Source organism: Astatotilapia calliptera, chromosome 20 (genome assembly GCF_964374335.1).
Source record: "Astatotilapia calliptera chromosome 20, fAstCal68.1, whole genome shotgun sequence".
NCBI classification, from domain to species: Eukaryota; Metazoa; Chordata; class Actinopteri; order Cichliformes; family Cichlidae; genus Astatotilapia; species Astatotilapia calliptera.
This window is the reverse complement of record NC_137441.1, coordinates 10,956,370-10,983,028: the sequence shown is the minus strand read 5'-3', so window position 1 is coordinate 10,983,028 and position 26,659 is coordinate 10,956,370. Positions and strand designations below refer to the sequence as shown.

The 26,659-nt window shown below is 39.3% G+C and overlaps 1 protein-coding gene across 3 annotated transcripts in view; it reads left to right on the top strand.

The window, feature by feature from the left end:
• The window catches only part of LOC145422887 (metabotropic glutamate receptor 4-like), a 200,984-nt gene that overhangs the window by 31,760 nt on the left and 142,565 nt on the right, over positions 1–26,659 (top strand). For all 3 annotated transcript variants that reach the window (XM_080294803.1, XM_080294802.1, XM_080294804.1), the window contains one exon: positions 24,213–25,220. In XM_080294803.1, coding sequence (XP_080150929.1) covers positions 24,687–25,220 — 534 coding nt within the window. In that variant the 5' untranslated portion in view covers positions 24,213–24,686. The remainder of the gene's footprint in view (positions 1–24,212; positions 25,221–26,659) is intronic.

Below are 26,659 nucleotides of genomic sequence, written 5' to 3'. Positions count from 1 at the left end.
ACGTTAAGCCCTTTTTCAACACAGCAAAAATATGAAAGCATGCAGGCATATTAAGGAATAAAGTTCTGTGGCTCACGCTGTCCATGCTATGGCAATGTCTGAATGAAGTCATAAGGAACATTAAAGTGAGAGTGACTCATGTCTGAATGATAGGATGTTATGACTTTGACAGATTTATAAACCCAGAGGAGAGCACTTGATCATCACAATAGTCATTTAAACTTACGGCATATCAATCTGTGCAGTTAAGAAACATAAGTGATTCTGAACCAGTTTCATCTGCTTTGGCACAAATGAAAGTGACTACAGGCGCAAAGGAGAAACAGCAACAAGACAACCCCAGAAGGGAATTTTTGGGGTGCTCCTAGCAAAAGAAGGGGGCAACTGCACCATTTCAGGCCAGACAAGTAGTCCAGCTCTTTTAGAACTGCACAACTATTTGTGTAAGAAGGTATGCTGTCTCTCCCAGCACAGTCTCAAGAGTGTTGAAGAGGAGCCAGGAGATTGGCCTTTACATGAGGAGACCTGGAGAGAGCTGCAGAAGGGTGTAAATCCAGCACCTGAACTGCTATCTGCTCCTTTGTGCGAAGAGCGACAGGAGAAGCGCTGCCAGAGCGGCTGCTCGTGTGCGTGTTTCTGACCAAACTATCAGAATCAGACTTCATGACGGTGGCACAAAGGCCAACGTCGCTCTGTGGGACCTGTGCTCACAGACCAGTGCTGTGCAGATCGCCAGACATTTGCCAGAGAACACTCGAACTGGGAGTTTTGTCACTGGCACCGCACTCTCTTCACAGATGAGAGCAGGTTCACACTGAGTACATGTGACAGGCATGAGAGAATCTGGAGATGCTGCGGTGCACCTTATGCTGCCTGCAACATCATTCGGCATAACCAATTTGGCAGCGAGTCAGTGATAGAATGGGGAGGCATATCCTTGGAGAGTCACACAGAGCGCCACGTATAAGCCAACAGGAACATGAACGCTGCAAGGTATCGTGCTGGAAGTCCTCAAACCTATTGCATAAATTTATGATACAGTGGGCACTGGATTCTTCCTGGTGCAGGAAAATGCTTGGCCTGATATGGCCAAAGTGTCTAGGCAACTTCTTGATGATGAAGGCACTGGTGCCACTTACTGGCACTCATGTTCCCCGGACCTGAATCCGATTAAAAACCTCTGGAACATTTTGTTTCAGTGCATCTCATTCTGCCAAACAGTGTCACGGACTCACCAGTGGCACACTGATGCCCTGATCAAAATCTAGGGGAGATCCCCCAGGACAACATCAACCATCTCATCAGGAGAATACCCATAAGTTATTTTGAATGCATAAAACCAATAGGCAGTAAAGGGTTTCAGCTTGAATATTTTGTTCATTAAGATCTGATGTATGATTTAATGATCTTTTATTTTTGAGTAAAGATTATTTTCACTGAAAATATCCAAAATACTTTAGTCAGAAAAATGACTAAAGACATTTATTCATTCAATAGCAATACAGAACCCAAGAAAGATATGAAATTAAAAATAAAAATCCATTTGCAAAAAAAAAAAGAATCTTTCCAAATAACTTTATCTCCAGTGTTTTTACCATGTGCATGCTGGTTAGTGTGTGTACCCGGCTCCCCTTGTCCTAGCTCACTTCGTTCTCTAATTACACACCTGCTTCAAGTCACTGAAACACTCCCATCCTGAGATAAATTGTCTGGACAACTGTGTAAAAGGCTGCCTGAAAATTGTACGTTGCATTAGAGGTCTTCAAAACAGGGGCTCCTTTCACCAGAGATGCAACATGACAGCTGATTTTCAACACAGGAAACTTTTCCCACTTATCCACTGTGATTTTTGACCCTCAAACATAACATAAATGGAAAGTTTACTTCATCACCTCAAGTTTATAGATATTACCAGTTGATACTATATACTGTATATCATGCCAGTGCAGCGGTTATCACTGTCCACTCACAGCTCAAGATTCTCAGGTTTGACCCTGTTTAGCGGTTTTTACATGTTCCCTTTGCAAGTTTAAACCCCACAGTCCAGGTACATGCTTTTTATGTTAATAGATGATATTGGTAGTAGATGTGGATGTGAGATCAAGTCGTCTCAGCTGGGAAACTTCACCCTCTGTCACCTGTTGTAGGCTTCAGCTCCTACTAAGCTGGATAAATGATTAAGAATATCAGTGCTCAGATAACACTCAATTTAGTACATTTCAATTTCTTTGCTGTAGTTGCAATCTGGCACTATAAGAATGTCTATTATGTTGTTATTCTGTGGAAGATTTTGGAAGATATAAAAATTAACTATTAATGGATTCTGTTTCCAGAGGCAAGATATAAACACAAGACAAGTAACACTAACATTACCAGTTAATGCATCCCTCCAACAGGCCTTTATTGTTGCACTTCCCTGCTGAAGGCAAAACTGTCACTGAAAAACAGCAGTTTTTCCACTGGCACGCACATTTAGAGTGTTACTGAAAATACCACATCTGTGCTGATAAACTAAAAAGTACTCATTGTGCTCATTGTGCTGCACAAGGACCATCGCTTATTCTAATCAAACTATTTATGCTTCAAAATTGAAACATGTTAATATGATGTAACATACTGCTTAATCTGTGGTAATATTACAATTTAGTATCATGTATATATGCGGTTGTGTCTTTTATCACTGATAGTTTACACTTTGTCCTGTCATCGAGCTTTATTTATCAGTCATTTTCTAATTTAGGTTCGAAGTAAAAAAAGGAAACAAAACACCAAAAATTAACATTGTCTGAGTGAATTGTTTATTATTAAAATGTAAAAAAACAATCCTTATTTGTGTGTGTATTGCTGTTGCACAGCATTATATTAGGCATATGTACCCACTGCTACATATACTGCGTGTATGGATTTTTCCAAAAGGCAGAGATACATATCACAAGCAAATGCATACACAGGCACATACACACTGACAGATTTGAGGTCTGCTAGTTGACTGGGGAAGCATTTTGGTTTTTCATTGTGTCTGGCACAGATTGGTTGATCCATCTGCTGTAATCACTGAGTCTGACAGTATGATTCAAGTGTCCAGTGAAAAGTGACAAAAGAGAAAAACATTGCTGTGGCCCATATGCTTAAGGACAAGAGAACCCATTAAGAGCTGAGAATCGCTAACAACCTCACTTCAAAGAGATGGACAATGACGCTTGGAGCTCTTTTGTCACTTTTGCCACCGTGCCCGCCTCGTTCAGATTTTCAGCATCATCAGTGGGCCATTAATAAAGCCCCAGAGAACAATACCGGGTGAGTTTGTTGCTGAATTCAGATTTTTAACACAACTCAGACTGTATTCACCAAAGAAAACTATTGTAATTATTACATTGTCAGTAACAAAGAATTACTTGACACAGGGAGAGGTCTTGTTCCTCCCTAACCTTGTTACATGAAAACTAGAGAGAGCTCTGATTATGCTGATTATTAACAGAAATTAAAGTTATTACTGTGATGTGAAAACCTTTCTAGCCCTCACAGCAGTTACGACAGTGTGTACCTTCGATGGGAGCGCCACAGATAGAACAGGTTCATTCTCTGTGGTAATTAGAGCTATTCAGAAATGTACCCTAGTCTTTAAGGAGAATGTTTCTTAATTGCTACCTTTGTTGCAACATTGCTGCTGTTTGAAAGGATAATAACAGCTGGTCAAAGTAATTGTTGCTTTATGAATTCATTTGTTGAGTTGTACTGGAACGTTCCCCCTAGAAACTGCTCATTGTTCTGCACTCAAAGCTTTTGCATTGTTGCACAGATGCTGCCAAATTATGTTGCGTGACAAAAAATATGCTAATCTTCTCCAGAAAGAAATTCTGATCATTTCAAGCGAAGGAGTAATTTGCATGAAGTCTATGGATTTTGGGTTTCAGAAGAAATAGCAGCACAATGCAATTTGTTCACTACCAAGTATACCTTTAAGCCTTTCTTGTGAAAAGCTAGTAGCGACCTGCATCTTGCCTTGTGAAATTGATATTGCTGGTCAATGACAGTGATTACCATGCCTGTGGGTCTCCCTCCCACGCCGTTCCTGTCAGAGCCTCAGAGATAATGAGATGGCACACATTATCTGGCCTTGCTGGAATCATGTTTTACTAACCTTACAGAAGCAAAGCCAACCAAGTTAAATCAATCGTCTGGCACCATCAGAAAAATATTATAAACCAGCTATGCAGCCGTGCTGTATCACTACAAATACATCATCATATAAAGACTAAGTGACAGCAGAGGAAAAAAAATCGATCTTATTTTAATCATTGGAAAATGGATTGCTACAGATTTGGAAATTACACAAGGACCGCACAGTTTTTTTCTATTAACGCCGACAAATCACTAATATTTACTGAGTGTCAAATAAATGTGTGGAAGATGTTCTCAACTTTCTAGGAGTCCATTAAAAAGAGATATTTGCCTTTCCAGCTATATTTGTTAAGGTTCAGTTCTTAGATGGACCCAAATATAGAAGATGTGAGTAAAACAAAAGACAAGCTTTCATTAAAAGTGATAATAAAAGTCTAATAAAGGAATGGATTCAAAGGGTACAAAAGCTCACCTCAGAGGGAACTTGCAGTATAGAAAACAGGTGTTACAACAGACCGGATAAATAGAAATAATGGGACCAATTATACAGAGAAGGCTGACTGAACAGAAGGTGAATGAGACACAGGTGAAAATAATCAAAACCATTTTTTGACACATTCAAAAAAGATCCATTATTTAAGAAATCAGAAAAGTCCTCTGAACATGAAGACAGAGACAGGGGAATACCAAAAGGATAAAAAGCAAAAGGATGGAAAAACAGAGGAGACTGAGGATGGGGCAGGCAGATAGTGAAACACTAAGGGAACTAAACACATAAAAATAACAAACTCGGAATAGAAACTGAAGCTAAATAAAGACCAAAGAGCCCAAAGATTGAAACGAACAAAAGAGACCAAAACTAGGACTTGATACAAAACACTCGAGTATTACTCAGAATACTAGAAAAATGATGATGAAATCAAAGAAGGGAATTTAAAGCCTAACAATATTCAAAAACTCACCAGAAGGGCAGTGAAACCACAGAGAACACTTAATAAAAGATAAGAATCCCAAACCTCCAAACTAACTCAAACACTGTGACCAAAACCAGTTGTATGATATGTACAGACAAAATAAAACATGTTCCTGTTGTGAAACAAACCTAATTGAGTCAGCCTTGATTACACCAAGCTTAACTATCATATGAAAATGCATATTATAAGCCCACACAATCATTAGCTACACTGAGACAAAAGTTAATTGGAAATCCTGTGACCTAGCTAAAGATGCTGCATATATAGAGTATATTTATATATCTATAATCTATTATAACTGCAGAGTTAAACTGCTGAGTTTTTGTTTCCCCCTAAAAATGTACATAGATTCAGAAGCCTGAGCCTTTACACCAATCGCATGCCTAATCAACATCCACTGAGAGAGTTCAGGCTCATTAAACAGGCTCTTTGTGCTGGCATTAATAATGCAGGGGCAATGCAAGAGCCACGATGTGCTCAAAGACCTGCCATCTCGTTAATGCACCATTAATTACACAAGTTAAGACAACAGCCTCGGGGGCAGTTGACCCCCCCTCTGTTTAGGGGATGGGGTCAGAAAACCGGTCACTTGTTCTTCTTGTCCCAGGCACTTATCGAATCCACCTGGAGCATTAAAACGCTGTCAAGTATGAAGATTATGATTCTGTTTTATATTTTTTCTCTAAACTCTCAACAATTCCTGTCCATTTTTACCTTTTAACTACCAAGTGGGAGGAGGAAGCAGGGGGTCTCTTGCATGCAAGCAGAGAAAGGTGTTTATGAAAGTAGCTCTGGGTCTGAAAGTTAATTCTTTTTAAATATGTATAGCTTTGTAATCCTTATTACAGCATGATTTCGATTTTGATACTCCCACATGAAAATAAGGATTCCAGTAGAAGCCAAATCCTTTCTGTATCCTGTAAACAGCAAACATTTTCTACAAATCTACCAAAATTATTCAACACTAAAAACAGCTTTACAGCTGCTCCCCCTGACTTCAAACTGCAAGGTTAATGAAAGAAAAAAAGAGGTAGAAGTAAGTGAACTAAAATCATTTTAACTGCAGGTCTTTTTTCCCGAACCCACACATGAATTGCCATACTTTGTGTATTTCCCTCAACTGGGGTTAGGCTGCTATTTTAAAGGCCTTCAGAATCACTCCCTTCCCCTTTCCTCTCACCTGCTTCTTCAGCTGAAATCAATGTTCCAGCCCTTTCATCCTCTCTGCAGATTGCCTCAACCAGGGCAGAGTCTATCAGGCATCACTAGACTGACATTTCCCTGTAGCTACTGCACCTATGGGCGACTCCATAACTGACTCAGTCCCCCAAGGGATGGATAATCCCAGGCTAAAACCCCAAGATTGTGTGATTAATGATATGTCGAGTGGTTGTGACCCTTGTTCTCCTGCTGTGATGCCTCATGTTGAGCCCAGGGAGCTTTGGAGAGTTGACAAGGGAGACCTGTACAATTATGCACTGGCACAGCAAAGCAGCCCCCTGGCAAACATAGAGCTTGACAGGACTTTTATTAGCAATGAAACTTATACAGTACCGTATATTAAGAGACAAAGCCAGAGTGCAGCCAAACTCATTTCCACACTCTGTGACTGGTTTTCAGCATTCACAAATGGGGCTAATTTATTCAAAATGTGAACTCGTGTGTGTTAAAATTCTCTACTGAATTACACACATGCTTTTCTGTACATTGTGGCCTACATTTAAAAGACTCCTACGAGTTGTGATTTGCTCCTCATCAAAAGCAAATTATTACATTATAATAGTATTGGCTTTATTGCAACGTGCTTAATAATAATAATGAAGACAAGACAGCATTGGTAAATAAAGTGTGTGAGAACAAAGTAAAAATGATATAAACTACCAAATAATATTAATAAAAAGCCATATAACTAAGAAAATAAGTGATATCAAAGAATTAAAAAAAAAAGTTTATAACTTAAGCCTTAAAAAATGTGTTTTGATGTGTCATTTAAATTGATCTGTTGAACTGGATACTAATCCCTTTTGCCTATAACAGAGATGAGGACCAATAATAGAGCATATGCTCATTTGCCAATATGTTTTAGTTCTATACAGGGAAGCTTTAAGAGACTAATTTTAGCAGATTTTTGTGATGTAAAATGAGCGTACTATATCAGCCAATCAGACAGAGAGTCAGGACCCCGAGCAAAATCTTTCCTTCTCTCAATTTAGCTTTCATGGGAAGATGTGTTGCTGTATTTTGGATCCTCTGAAGTTTTTTAATGATGCATCGGTGCAGTTATAAAGTCTGCTAACATTAAAAGTATGAATAAGCCTTTCTGTGTTGTCCTCAGAAAACAATTGTTACACGTGGGCAAAATTTATAATTGTAAAATGCAGTTCTAGTTATATTTCTAACCTGAGAGTAAAAGCTTACATTATACCCCAGAGGTCCAACAAATACACTGAATATATTTCCTAATTCTAAAACATTTACCATGAGCTTTGGCTGTTTTGTGTTTAATTACCTTCTGCAACTGGAGGGCTAGGTTTTGCTGTTGCCTTTGGTGTATCTATCTACTATCATCAGTACATCAACTGCATATTTGAGGAACTAACCGCTGAAATCAAGAAAAAAATAAAGTATATTGCTCTAACAGCTTGCCTGGGCAAAGATGTGCATCATCACCCTGTGATCAATATCCTGTCGGGTAAACCTATATTTACCTTTCATGAGCTATGGACTTGTTGTGGTGTTGTTTTATTGCACCAGTTCACAACAGCAATTATGTCAAGGCATTTATATTTAAGGGAACAACTGCAAAGCGACAACGGTATTAAAGAGAGAATCTGATGATCTTTAAGAGCGAGGTTCTTAAGAGGTTGAGTCAAGGCGGGAAGGTAGAATTCCTATTAACAGGAAGACACCTCTGGCAGAACCATGCTCAGGGAGGACCGGCCTGTTGAAGTTGAGGAGAATGAGAAGATAGAAAAGAAGCATTGAGAGAGAAAACGAATAACAGACAAAGAAAACCAACAACTACAGGAGACAAGTAAACACTTAATGACATGCATTAATATCCCCTGGGAGCTTCAGTGTCTGGTTCAGCGTCACCTCATTTAGCTGGAACTATAAGCTTAATCAAAAATGAAGCCATCGGCTTTAGTTTTTGAAGCTACCTTTGTATGCTGACATCGCAAAGACATGCAGATTAGGTGAGCTGGAAAGTCAAAGCTGCCTGTAGGTTTGAATCTCACTCTGTTTGTGTCCAAGTGCCCACTGAACTCCATACCTACCTGCATGCTAGAATGCACCTTAGTATAGAACCAAAAGTGATTGCAATGACTGCTTTACATTTAGATGCAATAAGGTTTGCATTTGTTAGAAATCTTGCCATTCTGCAAAATACCCGATGACAACAGCAACCCTGTGAAAAAGCTACATGGAATTTTCTGTGTTAAGTTGTTTTACTTTCAAGATTTCACTTTCAAATGTAATAGGAGCAAGAGCTACGGTGCCAGTGAGGCCGCCCGGTGACCAATAGATAAAACTCTGAGTGTACCGAGCAGAATCCAGCTGTCACTGTGTGCAAGTGTGAGAGTGTGCTGCAGCATAGCTAAAAAAAAAAAAAAAAAAAAAAAAAGCATACATACTCATCTAACCTGCAAACTGAGAAAATAGAGGTACATGTGCAGTAAAATGTGATACTGAAATCTTTTTTTCATTATAAAAACATGCTGTGGGTGCTGATAGACTTCAAGTCCAAATGTGTAGCACATCAGACTGAAAGTGAAGTAAAGTTAGATTTGTGCTCAGCTTTTAAGACTGTGATTAGGTTTCTGGAGTACCTACTTGTTTATTTAACTTTATAAAGCAATACATCCATAACTCAGTACACTACTTAATTTGATATTTTAGCCAAGCCACCCTTTCCTCAGTCTCGACTTAGGGTACGTGATTACTATGAATACAAATCATCTTCATAATCCAACAGGGATAAAAACATAATTGTTATTGTCTTCTTCATATTTAATTAGAGGAACACTTTAATTGTTCCTCGGTGAGATACTCAGAAAAACAGCTTTTAAAAAGACCTAATGAAAAAACGTGGACAAGATTTGGTAAATGTTTGAGAGCAAAGTCAGAAAAAGTGCTTCTTAAATCCTGCATTAATTTGAATACTCGTCTCTTCCAATGTGAAAAAATGAAAGTACTTGTTTCAAGTGTCATCATTCCACTCTCGAACAGCTTATCTCCTGAATAAGTCGACTGCAACATTAGACCAATAAGCAACTGTGTAATGAATCTATTTAAAACCACCTGAGATTAGCCCTTAGGCAGCACCTGATGGGTTTAGTGATCAGCTTTTGTTTCCTCATCAAGAGCCAAAAGATCAGTGCATCACAAGGAGACAAATAGTGCTCCCGTGCTAATCGTCACTCCTGTTTCACATCCAGTATTCAGCTGTCCCATATTCCACAGAGATACTCAGACAAATCTTTTGCATGATTACTTTATGGATCAAAGTCTATCTCAAAGGTTTCTTCAGAGAAAATCCCAATTGCGCAATCAGACACCTATTTCCGTCGAGGAGCCTAAAGTTAATGACCGTTTCTCATCTGGGCATCTCCCTGTTTTCCTCTGGCGTTGAGGGTGAATGCTTAATCTTCAGTGGAAGCTGTCAGAACATGATGAATGCCAGCACTAGACCGGCTCTCAAAACTTGCATTAATTTTTAACCACAGTTACTGGAACAAAAAAAATTAAATCAGCTATGTAAGATCACTGCAGAGGTGCACACGAGGCCTGGAAACCTGCACAGGTTTTTGTTGAAACTGTGTTTTGGCGCTTTTGTGCACAGCAGGGTGATTTTTTGGGGACTGTTAACATCTATCGCAAAAAATATTTTGCTTTGATCTCCAAGCTGAGATGGCAGTGATGTGGGGTTGCTCTCCTGCCCAACTCTGGTTCGCAATCAGTGATCAACTACTTTGTTTAAAAAAAATAACAAGACACATGAAAAGAACAATTATGAGGTCCCACGCTTCACTTAAAGCACGGTCTTAAAACAAAGTGAGCTTGGTTTGTACTAAGCTTTGCTACAAAGAGCGGTTCATATTCTCCAACTATCTACTGATAGTTCAGCGAAAGAGACTGAAGGGAGGGATAAAGACGAGTAAAGACAGAACAGGGAAGGGTGAATTATTAATTACTTGTATTCAATTGTAAAACCCCAGGATGCACAGAGGATGCCTGTAAATACAGATGCTGCATAGAGAGAGAGAGGGGTTGGGGGGGGAAGAAGAATCACAGCATTTCAAAATTTAAGTCTGTCAAATTTTCAGGTGGCTTCTTTTATCCTTGGGAAAATGATGTTTGTGAGAGAAAGACCTTGAAGTTCAGACATGTGGATTTAACTGTGTCGAGACTATACAGGAAGAATATGTTTCCTGCTGAAAGCTACAGAGGAGGCACAAGGCCGTGCCTAGGGTGCTGTAGTGGTACTGTGTATTGACATGGAAGACATACTTACTATTCTATTGCAGTCAGTGGGGGAGTACAGTGAGTCATCTCATTTCAGGCTTTGTTATGGAAAATGACTCTGACAAACTAGAGCAGGCACATAAAGAACATCTTGGAATGTTTGTTAGTGACTTTCTTGTACTTTTAATTTAAAGAAAAGTGAAATCCTGAGATCTGCACACTTAGCTACTGGCCTAAAACCACAATTATTTGTAAGATGTTAAAATATGCACAGTAGTAACAACAAATAGTGATTTGCATTGCTTATGCACCTGTTAAATAATTTCTTGATTCACTGTTGCTTGAACATTTAATTTGCTATTATAATCTTAAAATATGGGCAAATGTTTACATTTCAAATTTACCATTTAATAATTAATGGCAAACACCTGCCCTGTGGGCAATTTTTGCCAAGCCATGTTTTAAAACATAGATTTATGTTGATCATATTATTATTTTTACATTTAAATACATTAATTATACATTATATTTGAATTATATCACTATTTATTATATATTTACTATTTAGTATACAGTGATATAAAAAATTCCTCTTCACCCCTGCGGTCGGTCTGTTCTTCCACCTGAGGGTCCTGCGCAGTATCTTTGCTGTTCCAAAGACTGCGCTCTTCTAGACAGAGATCTCGGATGTTGTTGCTGGGATCTGCTGGAGCCACTCACCTCGCTTGGGAGACACTGCACCTAGCGCTCCGATTACCTCTGGGACCACTTCACCCTCCACAACTTCTCGTGTTCCTTCTTCCTGATGTTGCTGTCATTCCGTATCGCTTGTCTATCACTACAGCCATCTTCATCTGCTTGTCCACCACTACCATGTTCCGTTGGTTAGCCATGACCAGTTTGTCCGTCTGTATCTGGAAGTCCTACAGGATCTTAGCACGATCATTCTGGACCAGCCTAGGGGGCATCTCCCATTTTGACCTCGGGACTTCCAGGCCATATTCAGCACAGATGTTCCTGCATACTATGCCGGACCACTTGGTTATGGCGTTCCACGTATGTCCTACCTGGTAGCATCTTGCACTTTGCTGTTATGTGCTGGGGCTTCTTTACACAGCTTACATCTCGGGTCTTGCCTGGTTTGGTAGATCCCAGCTTCTATGGATCTTGTGCTCAGAGCTTGTTCCTCTTTCTGTGTTCCTGTGCTGCCATGATTAGATTATGATATGTGTGTGTGTGTTTCTTTGTCTTCTTAGTATTACACTAAAAAGTGTGCAGCAAAGTTTGGGGTTTTTTTAACAAAGAAAAATGTACATATACTTGTAAAGTACTCATCATGTCAGGTAAAAGCTCTGTTTCAGTAAAAATTTATCAAAATTGTTATCTTAAGATATTTGTTGTCATACATCTTAAGTCATTTTAGTGTTATATTCAGCAGTCTCACTGCAAAACTGCAAGGCTTAGTTTACTCTAAGTGTGGATTTAATGTTCGATTTGTTGCTGGATAAACCATTTGCTGCGTTTCATTGCCCTTCTCTTTTACCATATTTCATATCTTTGTCCACTCTATTAGCATAAAAAAGGCAGAAAATGGCAAAACAAAAAGAAACACACACTGCCTACTAATTAATACTGGTATTCAGCACTTGGAACTTGTGTGATTGATGGACAGCTGGACAGGCCATCATCATCTCATTTGGAGTTTAACACATCCAGTCCTTGTACCTCACTACTAATTCTTAGCTTACTGTAAGAAGGTCCCCACCCCCAAATAGTCAGAGCCAGTACTTTTCAGTCCTCAAACAGCCCCAGTAGGAGAACAGGTCAGAGGCTTCTAAAGGCAGCAGGATCACAGTGGACAGGCCCTGTAGCAAAGCTTGGGGCAACTGTCACAAAGCCATGTGTTAGACCAGCTCTAAGAGATATATGTATGCATTATGACTGACTTCAGTTCTCCTTGAATTTAAAAGCAGCTGTAAGGTCAAATTTTAGGTTTCGAGTTCACAGCTAAGGCAAGTCAAGGCAAATCTCCAGTCCTGTTTCATGAAAATTGGGAATCTCTCTACAGTAACTGCAAAAAAAAATGTAATGCACTGATTTCGAAATAATGTATCTAATTTAAATAGTACAAGAACAAGAGTTTAATGCTTAAACTGAGATATATATATACCCCTTTAGAAGCATTGAATACTGCTTTCAAACAAATCACTTAAGATTTAAAAAAGGGAAGAGAAAATTGTCATAGGTATACCAGCACAGATTAAGCAATTACAGAATGTTAAAATTTCTCTTAGTCCTTTGTTAGTTTGTTTGTGTCTCTGTTGGGTGATACACAAATACTTTCTTCAAGCTACTGAAATATTCATTTGCCTGTATCTGAGCTTGGCTATACCTAGTTACTGGTTTGCAAGACACCATCTGTTAAATATCACAGAAAACTGCTTGGAACAGGGGAAAAAGTGTCAGATTTTAATAAATTGCTCTGCCAACCCAATTACCAATGATGCAAAGCTTACAACCTAATACCCTTTGATTCGCTGTTTGTGTTCCTGTATTCTATCCTCAATCCCGCTCCTCTTGGCAGTGTCATAACACGCTCTTTCAGCCACACTCCAGCTGCCCAGCATGCACATCTGACAAGGAGATGGGTAAAAAAAAATCACTTTTATAAAATCTTTAGTCTGGGGATTAAATCCGTGTCATCAGACCAAAGGCTGACGGGATACCCTTTGAAGCTGGATAGATCCCTCTAAGAAGAGATGAATGGCAAAATAGAAGAGATTTCAGTGTTGGCAAATAGCATTAAACAAACTGGGCTTTGCTTCTTCTTCTTCTTTTCTTCTTTTTTTTTTTAGTAATAATGCCACTAAAAAGTAAAAATGACAGCGTGAGGAAGAGAGTGTACCTAAGAGGGTATATGGTTTTTAATGATAGGGACCCTTCAGGAGTGCCAACAAGTATGTAGCCTGATGTGCCAAAAGTCCAACATCAAAGATTGTCCAACACACAGTGGAGTTAGTGTGCTGCAACTAATCGTGCGCATTCTCTAAGAATCACGTCTGCAGAAGCCTGACTAAAGGAAATTATATTAGAAGAAATACGCAGTGATATAAACACAACTTCTTTATTTTCATTACAGCCGTGTTGCATGGATTGTATTCTTGTTCCAGCACTTACTGACTCTTCGAAGTTGAAGGTGGATGTGTGGGATAGTAGGCATACAAAAGGCAGGGCCGTGCATACCAGAGTTTTTCTAGGGAATTTTCTCTCCAGCCCAAAATGAAACGGTCAAGGAGTTAAGGTAGCAGAGTTAAGGTAGAGAAAGCGCTCATGGTAATTGGTATGTGGGGCTGATATTTTGTGAATGCTTTGTGCTACTGTGATACACCAAATATCTTTCTGAAACCAATTTTGTCTTTAGCACAAATGGTAACCAAGTTAGTGAAAGAGCGCTTGGGTTGCTGTCTGTAGCTAAGGGAGCTTTTTACAATTTTTTTGAGGTTATTTACTGCTGAGATGTGATAGACAGAGCTGGTATAGCTGCTATATCTTTGTATTTAAATTATTAGCTTTATCATAAAGATAAGCATGAGAGGGAAACAGCTAACCCGGGTCTTTCCAAACATAACAAAAACAGCATAGAAGTCCCTCTAAAGCCCACGTTTTTATAATTCATAGAATGATTATAATAGTAATAATGATGTAAATGCAAAACTGAAAATTGCTGTTTAACAAGGAAGTATTCAGGTGTTAAAGTGGGCGGGAATTATCCTGAATGGTTTTCTGGCATCCTCAGTTTATAAGCATTTAAATCCAATAGGCAGGTTAATACATATTACTATGAATGAGTTCATATTTCATGATGGCATGGCCCACTTACACCTTCAACACATTACTTGTTTTTTGTTTGTTTTTTTATAAAAAATAAAAGTAAACAAAAACAAACAGGAAACAGAATATTCGAGGACAAAACTGCATACATGTAGGTCACAAAACACAGCAAGCATTTCAGATGAAACTATAACACTTAAAAAAATCAATTACAGCCATAAAAGCCAGTTGTTTGTGAAAAGGAAACAGTACAACTTTAAACCACAGTACAAAGCCAGAAATTAAAATTCATGACAGTTCAGCCGAGGTTCCTCCACTGAGGACAAATCAAACCAGAGCATCAATACGTTGTTCTGCACACTGGAGAAAATGTGTTTTTACGGTTGTGCTACTGTGACCTGCTGACACTTATTCAAATCAGTCAGGGTGTAGTCTATTTGGCCTTGCTAGCATCCCACACACTGTGCAGTGACAGAGTTAGAGAGCTACATAGACTACAAGTGCCAGATATTACACTGAATGCCATTGAGCAAGAAAAATCATTAAAATCTCAGGTTATTTGGCCAAAGCACTGAGAGCACTTCTTAAAGCAAAGAGGTTGCATGAAGTATTAGGTTGCTATCATAAATATGAGGTATTTAAGTCTTACAATGCAGCCTCCAAATGTTGGCATATATTCAGGGAGTGGAATAAATGTATTTACTACATTTTAGTGTCTGCCATTGTTTGCTTCACATGGAATATGTTGCAGCACATAAGCCAATGTTCCATCCTGTCACATGCAGCCTGTGCCATTTTTAGAGCCAAACGTAAATGGTGTGGAAACCACACCCATCTGGCACGAAGCATAATTGTGCCAGTTAGGTTTGGAGCTCATCCTACATTTCCTCAAATAAATCATATATCAGAAAGTGATGCAAGATTATTTCCACCACAGCAGCACCAGTGAAAATGGGGTCCAGGTGTTCCACAGTGAAATCATGGCAGGGATGCAGAGCTGTTCCTTGTTGAATGGGTGAAGCGCTGATTGCTTGTGTCTTTTTAAACCAGGAATTATAAGGACAACCTTGGTTTAAAGAATACGGCACAAATGACAAGGTTCTAACAGCTGAAGGAAAAAAGCAGTAAGCCACCAGCCTCCTGTCCTGATTCCCCCGTTGAACACTGAAACCTCATTTTAACTGTGACTTTCACCTGATGGATCATACATAACTTTTGGCTGTAAAAATTTCGGAGAGCTTAAAATGCTTTTGTTTATCCTTTATCTTTTTCAACTATGATGTTGCCTTTGAGTCCCCCTGGAACAGTCAGCTCCCCTCTGCATCCCACGCCTGTATGTAAAGAAATGCACAGGAGAAGTGACTGGTGTTCTCATGATAAAAATTCCACTTTAACCATTCGAGCATGCCTCAACATTGAAACCCTCTTTGACAGGGTGGCAGCAAGCAGAGGGATGCAGTATTCATAGCTTCTGTCTCCGGGAGCGCAGATAAACCCAGGCTATACTTAGAAGCTCAATGTGTGATTTGAAATATGTGATTCCTCACAAATACGTCTTTGCCCTCCTATTGTTGCCACAGAAGGAGGTACATTTGGAGCACTTGCTTTTGGTGACAAAACTCTCTCGTCTGCACACTCTGAAATGTGCTCAGCTCTGTTAGCCAGCTATTACTTGACTATTAGGGTGCTGCTCTTGGGGAGAGATTTATTGGATTCAGACAGCGCTTAACATGGCAGCTGCCAGAGTCTTCCTTCATTTGATTACTATGTAGCAGACACAAGAAATGTTTCATTTTGTCATCAAGACAAAAAGAAATTGGCCGGTTAGCTTAGTTTTTAGCTTTTTCGCTGTCATCTAATTTCCACTTTGGGCAGGAGAAAGAATGTTAATGTACTAACTACCAAAAAGGCTTAGACTGAGTCCTTACTGAGAACAATATATTTCAAATTTAGCTTTTTTTCTGTCTCTTATTCATCTCGCCCTGAATGAATAGTGCATTGATCTGCAGCACAAGTGTCACAGCTTTCCTTATCTATAAGTTCAATCACTTGTGCTCATTCTCACTTGGTTAAAGATCACTTTTGAAGTGGGATGCATTATGGCACAGTGATTTTATAGATTGCTTTGCGAGTTGCTATTTGAGAGTGTCTGCACCCTTGTTTTGAGTAAATCGAGTTAAGCTGCAGTTAAATCTTCATACTGTCCAGTCCTTCTGTCTGTCTCGTTTAGCACATTAAGGACATTCTGACTCAAGCACTTACAAAATGCCGCGCTTAGCTCCTCAACAGGAAAGCTCAAAGGCTGCTTTTTGTCTGTTGATGTTGTAAACTGCAGCGTGTCATGAAAAATTAGTTCAAGCAAAATGGGACACACACAAAGCCTCAGCTGGCTCTTATACACACATTTCTTATCTTTCCTTCTCTTGAAGAAAAATCTGTTTTGAATTAGATATAACTGAAACACAAGGACAAAGTCTTATCATTTCTATACGACTACAATCCCGCCAGGATTAATTGCTCATGTGTGTGTGTGTGTTGAGCTTTGAAGAATTTGGTCATGAATAATTCAGATTTTACATACATGACATGGCTTAAAATGACATGTACGAGAAATTGCATCTTGTAACCCATTTAAGTATAAAGGGTATTTAACTACTGCAGTGCTACAACTGACAAACAGTTTAATTCGGGGATCCTCTTTAGGGATCGTCTTGATTTTCAGAGACAGCAAAGAGGTTCTAGCTGAGAGAAGGATATTACTCACTTTTTTCAGACCAGACCAGAGCTTTTTGTGTGTGAGTGTCTACATGCAGTCTGCACTGATGTGTAAATGTATAAATAAATAAATCACATTTGGGATCATTTTCATAACAAAGAGGCTATTTTGCCAGATCAGTGCAGTAGAAACAGGAAAGAAATAGACCTGTGAATCTTAAACCTCATTATTATCCAACTATGACCTCTTTAAAGAATTGTTGTGTCCCGTTCTGCATTTTTCCTGTTAGATGTTCTCCACAGATCTCCACATCTTCCCTTTTACCCCAGGACAGCAACATAGACTGTTTATTAATGGAATCTGCATATTGCATGGAGAAAGTGTTAATGAGCGAGCGTGAATCGGTGAATCTCCAGCTCTGTTGGAGTGAGCTAATGGACAGTACCCTGGAGAGGGGTAAGGAGGTAGTGGAGCAAAGGGGAATTAGCTTTGAGGTGGGTGTCTGATGTCTGTTATAAAGAGGGAATGAATGCAGATAGCCTACTATATAAAGTTACAATGCATGTAATGAAGCTTCGTGCTTGCTTCCCTCTGCTTTCTAGTTCTTTCAAGCACTTTCTATGGCCCTGCACTCTTGTACCCTTGTTTTTGTCTTCTTCCTTCAATGACTCATCTTCCAGGGAAAATTTCACTCTGAATTAATGTGACACTTATTCAAATTATGATGCACCTGTAGAGATTTGTGTAACATTTTCCACAAAGGTTATTCTGTACTCTTACTAGGAAACTAGTTATGCTCTATCTGTCCCATCATCTTGCACAGAGGTTTTCAAACTGTGAAGCAGAGTTAGGGGGGGTGGGGAGTCAAGCGGGGATACTGCGTGAGAAGAAAGACAATTAAGGTATTAAAACCCATAATGCCCAATGGCCACAATTTGAGTCAGTGTCGGCTCCTTCTCAGAGTCACAATTTATAAAATCGAAACACATGGACACGATACACGTATTTTTAGGTTCTGAAAAGAAAAGAACAGAACAACTTTATTTACTGTGTACAGCAGCTTTTAACAAGGGGATACTGAGTATTTTTGTGCAAGAGTAAAATGGCACAAAGAAGTAAACTCAGCACAAGACAATACAATCAATTTTCTTTTTTTTTATGAGACTATTTAACAAGTCCTTTCTAACACGCGCCTCTTATCATAGATTGAGGTGTAAATAAACTAGTTTCATCATGAAAACCATAACTAATGAGATTTTGTTTTTAGAAGATCAGTTTTTACTCTGCTCTGCAAAAGCAGAGGCTGTTTTTCTGCCAGTGCCTTTATTGTCAAAAAACAATAGGTATTAGAGGCTGACGTCAATAATCATTAGGCTCATGTTTATTTTGTACAGTTTTTCAGCAGAAACTAATGTAGAAAATGTTAGTGTCATAAAAGAGTGAGGAAGAGAGAGAGCTAAAGAAATTCTCTCCTCTAATGGACTCCTGTTGAAAAGACGATTAAAAACCTAAAAACAGCTTTCAAACGCTTCGTCGCAAGAAGCTAAATTCCTACATGTTTTGAAGGAAACATAAGGTGGAACAGATTATGTTTTGTAAAAGAGGAAAGCTTTCGAATATGTACCTAGGAAGTTGCAAAAATTGTTTCGTACCAAAGGTATGAGTCAAATAGTCCAGTCTAATATCCAACATTATTTGAAATTATAATTGCGCTTTGGTACTAGCAGCCCTTTGGTAGGAGTAGAATAAGATTGTGGTGTAGTTCAATATAGTAGATGTAACCTTAACAATAGTGCCTAAAAAAATCACAGATGTAACTCTAGAGCCAACTTATAGACATGATTCTCAAAGTCTTTGGGCTTTATATGTCTTCCATCCATCCCAACCAGCTCCTTATAATTTGTGGTTCAAAGAGGAAGGACTTTAATCACTTCTAGTGTAAAAATGTTGCCTCTGAAAATAAGCGAGCAAGTGATAACATTTGTCACCAGCGAAAATGTGAAAACAATCCTTCTCAAGCAGCCACATTTATATGCACAGTTGAAAAACATTACTGTAAAAAACACAGTTGAGATGATGTAAATAGGTATAAACAAAGGGTTCGAAAAAAACACTTTGAGCAAAGCAGCCCACAGACATGCAGAGAGTGTGACGTTCTCCATTCTGAGGACTTTATCGCTACTCTCGGCTGTGATCATATTGGTCTTTTGGGCCTAAGTATCTCCTCTGCTGAAGCATAACGGCCAAAACAGAAGTTCCACGTTGGATTAGGATATCACTGTCAGGCAGTGCCCAGTACAGCTTTGACAGACCTATTAGCAGGTTGCATGTTTTTGTGAGGCTTCGCAGTTACAACTGAATGCAAAATTGAGCCTGTGTCTCGCTGCATTTCTTTTGAGCTTTATAGGATGTTCAAAGAAGCTGAACAATAGTAAAACTGGAGATCATTATTTAATAAAAAGGCCATGCAACACAAACTCAAGACATGTGACAAGTTCACCAGCGGCAGTGGTTTTTCAGCTATTATGAATAGCTGAAATGTTATTCACACGATGTGAAAGCTGCATTTTAACTGTGAATGTGGTTTCGGGGTGGGAAGGTGCGGCTGTGTGTGGCTGTTATAATCCTGGTGATGTCTTTTTCTTGTATAAAGTGCGAAGTGAAACTCAAACTACGGCTAATGCCAGACTTGGTTTAAAAATTAGACAAACAAAGATCTTTTTATAGCAAGGCATTTGCTGATTTGGCTGCACTTCCTCAAACAGTCTGGCTCAGTGGGAGTTTGCTTGTCAGTCTGGCTTTGTCGTGGCTGGCAAGTAGCCAACGGCTGATTCAAAATTTTGAATTGCTGTTGACAATCTTTGATCGTTTGGCCATTTGTACTTTTCCAAACTATTTCTGAGACAGTGTATACGAGTCCCTCCGTTTTACTATTTAATCCTTTTGCAGCTCTTCATTACTTAAATCAAGAGCAACTCAGTTCCCTGACATTTGCTGCATAACAAATGTCAGTAAAATTCAACCACTAAAAACGAAATAAATAAATAAATATGTGACATCATCAAATAGTCCTAAGTGTCATTTGATGCCAGCCAAAATCTATAATTTTGTAATGACTTGAAAACGAAACGACTTGAAAACAAAAAATGATAACCCTTTCCATTACCTTTACTAACCCTAAAGCCAATTTAAAAACAATAAAACTTTGGAAGTTAGGGTTTAAATTGTTTTGAAATTATTGCTTTATTTATAATAATGTGCAATAGTCTTGAGTTACCCCTCATTTCATTATTCTTTGATTCTATGAACCAGACTTTCTTTTAATTATTAAAGTGATCCTGATCTTACTGGCAGCCTGTAATCTATTTCCATTTCTTTTGTTGAAATGGCAAAAACAGTATTTTTGCACTAACAAGATGATTCCTAAAGAGCTATTGGATAAAAGCTTGGCATATTTTCGCATGGTGGGCACTGTCTTCTTAAAAGGTTTGAGGTAACTAGCTACGGGAAGGAGAAAAGAAAGAAGTTGTAGGCCAAAAAATAACTATCTACAACAGATGAACAGTATCTGACAGTCATGTTCTTAAGAATCAGGAAAAAGAAAATCCAGCAATGACCTGCCACATGAGCTGAGAGATGCATTTGGCTCTTCAGTTGACCCATCTATCATCAGAAATGGTCTCAGAGGAACGCTGGCTAACAAGAGTCCAGTCTTAAGGAAGTGAAACAGGCAGATTAAATTGAAGTAAGCCATATAAAACATCAATTGCACTAAAATTACTAAAAATAATTACATTTTTTCTTCAGCTCATTGTAAGTGTGTATAGAGGAGTACAGCAGTGAGTAAAACACAGTGGCGACTCTGTCATGGTTTGGGGCTGCATTTCATTTGGTGGTGTTGTGCATCATGTCAGAAGTGATGGAATTATGAGTGCAGAAAAGTTAGATTTCAGTCAAGCAGTACCAGTGGAAAGTGTCGGACTGGCAACAGCTTCATTTGTCAGGATGAAAATATTCCTGAACACATTGTCAGTGCAGTAAGAGCATACCTGGATAGAAAAGCAAATAGTGTAACACTGTCAGTCATGGACTGGCCTCCCCAGAGTCCAAACCTTAACATTGTTGAAACAGCGTGGGATCATCTTGACAGAGATTGAAACAAAAGGCAGCCAACATTCAAAGAAGAGCTTTGAATGTCCTTCAAGAAGCTTAGGGAACTATTCCTGAAGAAATTACAAGCCTGCCAAAGAGGTTTCAGGCTGTGCTGAAGAATAAAGGTGATCATACCAAGTACTAACTTTCAAACTTGTTAGAATTGAACAAACCCTGTATTTCCAGGTATGTTTGCACATTTCAATAAAACACTGCACCCATTTCCCATTTTCCTAGCAAAATATAAAGAAATGAGGGGTGACTTCTGCACAGTACATTGCACATTTCACAAAGCTTCATTGTCTTTTGAATTGGAGACACACTTCAGTAAATACTGTCTACAAATTAGTCTATAGAAATGTGTAATTCCATTTAAGTGAAACTTTTACTGGAGTAAAACCTTAGCCCTGTCAGCTGTCAGTGTGGTAATGCTTACAGCAGCAGGGGACTCTGGTTGAGTGCAGAGGAAACCACAGCTCCTCCTCATAGCAGTGAGGGGAGACAGTCGCTATGTGGATTCTGCATTTTACCCCCAACTCATACTCTGAGCAGACAGCTGATGTTTTTCTGCTCTGCCCATCTGGGCCTTGTGACTAAACATCTGGTAAAGCTGCCACTGTGTATGCCGTGTTCCAGAGTGATGACAGTGAAGGTACTGCTGTCCACCTCTTCTAAAAAGATCTTGAGAGGTAGGCAGGACTTCATCTTCACATGTCAAGGCTTATTCTTAGAATGTGACTCAATTACCAGAGTATTGTCCAGCTCTCAAGGCATTTATCTGGTTGTTTTGTGGAGAGGTGCACTGTAATTATCTTGATTGTGGCTGCTTAGTGTGTAATCAAAATGATAATTGGATGGGCTGATTTAAAATAAGACGTTCCCAGCCTGGAGCTTTTGTCCCCACTTTACGGGGTGGTACATGGAATTTTGTTTTACAATATAACAAAGATAAATACAGTTGTTGAATTTTGGGCCACCAATGCTTAAAATCTTTTAAAAATTGTCACGATCATGGGTCTCTGACCCAGCGTTTCCAGTTTATATTTTGAGTTCTTAAGTTATTCCTTGAAATATGTTGAGTAATAGGATTATCATTTGGTTGCCTTAAGTTTAGTCTAGCTATGTTTCACTCTTCTGTGTTAGTCTGTCATGTTTCTTGTCTTCTTGTTCATGTTGTCAAGCTTGCGCTATCATGTCTATGTCGTTCCATGCTGTTTCCTGTTTTATTTTGAAAGTCTGTGTCCAACATGGTCAGCTCGTTCTGTCACAGTGTGCCGAAGCAGACTGTATGAATTGTGAATAGTAGACCCAAATACAGACATAAAAGAATGTGGAAGAAAACTTGATATTAATATATTGATATGGCTGATAAAAAGGTGATAAAAATGTGCAAAAAATGCATGTTAATAGTGGTGAAAAAGCAGGCATTACTCCATCATCATTATCCTTACCCCCATTTTAAACTATTCGTCAGGTTACTTTTCCACCCATTTGTCTATTTTCAACTCTTTTCATATTTAAACCCATGTAGCTACCTTTCCCTCTCTCTTCGAGGCTTTCCCCCAGAATGGGATGTTTTGCAGTGACTGGTAGGCTTTCATCTATTATGAATGCTATGTTTTAGGATAATCTGTGCAGAATGATATAAATATCTCCTTTTGGTTCCCAGCAGGATGGGAGAGGCAGAACAAGACAGGCCACTGTTCAGCGTTAGCGCTGTATCTTTATAATTTGATATGAAGTCTAAAGTAAAAGAAAGCAACACAAACATGCGACGAGCACAAACAAGGCTGTCTATAATTCACGATACACAGCAAATCTCTTGACCCCTCCACTTCTGAGACAGCTAGCCAAGTTTTTTTTTGCAAAATTAGAGAAAAATGTTAAAATAAAAAACAGCTATTACTACACTACACTTCCATTTGCATTAAAATAACTTCAGATATAACCAATCGGAAGTGATGGTCTGACAGCTGGTGCATTGTAGCGCAACTTTGTGATCCTAAGAGAATTTTTGCCCTTTGTGTCCTCTGTTACAGGCTGAAACACAGCAGGGGGCTGTATGTTAGCATACAAAACCAGCATGAAGGAAAGTCTGACAGATATGTGTGTGTGTGTGATGGTCAATTGAGAGAGAGGGACAACTGCAGGCTTCTCCCACTGTGTCCAGATCCATTGCTCTATTAGTCTGGCGCTGTGGAGGAAGCCAGTTGTCTTTGAAAGAATATACAAGGACACACACAGACACAAACATACACACATATATAAATAGAGTACAGCTGATACAAAGGATTGGAAAGGCTATGAGGGATAAGATGTGCAAAGAGTGAATAAGTTCACAAGTCAAAGAAAGTGGTTTTTGATTTTCAGAATCATGTGCTCTTAATTTGCTAGCGTGTTTCATAACCTTTGGTATAACGCTCTGGAGACGATCTACATGAAGAGAGCAGTGTGCCGTTATAAAGCCTATGGAACACTGCCAACCAGGAGCAAATCAGTTATGCTCAAGGCACATAGAAATAATTCATTGCAGTACTCTGAAAGCAGTTGAGGCATGGGTGCAACACAGAATAGATTTCCTGTGTATAGTGCTGGGTTCTGGTATTATTTCTGCTTGAATCTAAGAATCGACAAACTAGACTAGAGCTTTGGCTGTCCAAAGCTAGCATTATGTGCCCCTTTGAATATGATGTCAATTAAAAAAGCATGCGTGACATTGCAGCTTCTCTAACACACACTAACCATAAAGTGTGCCTTTTCTAGGAGATTCTACAAAGAGAAAACCTTAACATTGACTGACACTAATAAAAGGCCAAACCCTGCATAAAGCCATCTTTATTGAAATTTAATGACTGAGATTCCATTCCATCTTTCATTTCCTTTTATTTCCAAAAGTGGCTTTTCCTGCTCTTTTCTTCAGGGCCTCTGACACCTCTTCTCTCTCTTTGCAGGCACCCACTGTGGAGCCCACTGGCTGGCCTTGTAACTTTCTGCCTGTTTGACACACCAAGAGGAAAGCTAAATGCACCTGAGTGATTCTGGAGAACCAGAGAAGAGAGGCAAGCTTCCCACCTTTGTTCTTGCCTTATGAGAGCTGCTCTCTGTGGACTCCACCTCAGAACACTCTGTACTGTTTAGTTACTGCATGTATCCACAACTCTAAGGTGCAGGAAAAGTGAGTGAAACACAAAGAGGAAAGAAGAAAGGGTAAGAGATAAAGAGAGCACAGCTGCATAATTAGTATTAGCGAATTTGTTGCAGAGCTAGAAACCATGAGAAGAGACTTCTGAAGACAACCGTGCTCTGAAAAATATTGCGGCTAAACCTTCAGGACATTTGTATGTGTGTGCGGGTATATGTGTGCACACCTCTTTCATTTTCAAAGGACTTGAATTTGTATTTGGATGCGGGTTTAGCCTTTCATTATGACTCTGCAAAGAGGCTTTGAGAGAGCATGGATTGGCTGCCACAAAGGTGTCTGCTGCTGGGTGTTGCTGCTGGCTTGTTATGTCTTGATCTCCTTGGCTGCCAAACCGAAAATGCCGGGCCATACACACCTAAACTCAATACGTATTGATGGGGACATATCCCTAGGCGGGCTGTTTCCGGTGCACGCGAGAGGAAATGACGGCAAAGCTTGTGGAGAGCTGAAGAAGGAGAAAGGAATCCATAGGCTGGAGGCCATGTTATTTGCCCTGGATCGTATCAATAATGACAATGAGCTGCTGCCTAATATCACTCTGGGGGCACGCATACTGGACACCTGCTCACGGGACACCCACGCTCTGGAACAGTCACTGACATTTGTTCAGGCACTGATTGAGAAAGACTCAACTGATGTCAAATGTCTCAGCGGAGGGCCGCCCATCATCACTAAGCCCGAGAGAGTGGTGGGAGTAATTGGTGCATCTGCCAGCTCCGTGTCAATCATGGTAGCCAACATTCTGCGTCTCTTCAAGGTCAGTTTGCTCTTCAGTATATACTTCCTATTTTCCTTTTTCTAATCATGTTTGGAAAGTGCTTTTTACATGGAACACCTCAAAACATATCCTGTGCAGCAAACTTAAATTCACTAGACTTTCAATGAAAAACAGTATAACCAATATTACACCACATCAGCATCACCACACTGTAAATATAGTATAAAAAAGTAAACACAACCTCTCCGAGGCCATGTTCCTCCTGCTTTCCTATATGTCTTTTCTTCACAAGTCTAACTGACATCAGTTTCAAACATTTTCCTACTGTCCAGAAAATTAGGCGCTAATCATTATACCATAATTCTGCTCACTGATGACATTAATTTGCCAATGGTCGTCAGTCAGCCCTCTTCTAATTAATTCAGGGAAGCCATGCATGGCATCGTGAGCTCCCTGCACTACTATTGGACATAGAGTATAAAATGAGACTCTGCATTTTTTTGGGTTAACAGATGTGAAATGTGCGAATGAGAACAAAACATAAACAATATTTGACAAAGTTTATATAATACCTGCTTAATGCTGTCAAACCAAACTACAGGCGACATCCAAACTAATGAGCATAAGGACTGTGTCTTTGTTTTAGACTTGGTAGCAGTGAGAAAACAGTGGTTATGCATTGAAACCCTCAGTCTATGAAGACAAGTGAGGATCTCTAATTAGTTATTCATGAATTCACTAACTAACAATTTGCAAGTCAATCTGTATGAATTTAACTGTCTGAGGACTGAACATATACTATATGAGGGGCTTACTTTTCCTCTTCCTTTTATCCTTTAAGCTTTAAGAGACTATTGAGGAGCAGAGAAGATAGTTAGAGCTTCCACTGTTGTTCAAATTATAGGTAATACTTTAGATAGCCTTTGTGATATTTACACAGACTTTATCTGTTAAAAGAAGATCAGGTCAGTAACACCTGCTGTGACACTGATTTAACTTCTTTTAAGTTCTACCAGCCAGCCGCTAAGGTCAACGAATGTCTCAACAGAAAGAGTAGAAAGGTACATAGTACAATATTCCATCCTAAAGAAGCCTGATTGGTGTCAAAGAATGAGACTCCAAATTCTCCAAAGTACTGGAGTGACTTCTTCTTTTTCTGGTGCCATGCTAAAATCTGTCACAAAACCTTGTAATTATTGTACCCACTGAGCAATATGAAGTTGGTGACACAGCTCACACAGGAACTGTGTTACTGCACAGCAAGGCAGAGGAAAGCAGTCAACACAGCTTGGTGAGTACAAAGCCCCAACAGCCTACGACATGTGTCAACATCAGTTCAGCCTGTACAGGACTCCATTTTTTACGAGTCGATATGAGATGTTACCACAGCGCTCGTCATCATCTTTCCTGCTCAAGCCAAAACATAACAACTATGAGACATTTCTTAGCAGAGAGCACAAACACTGAAAAGCAAGAGC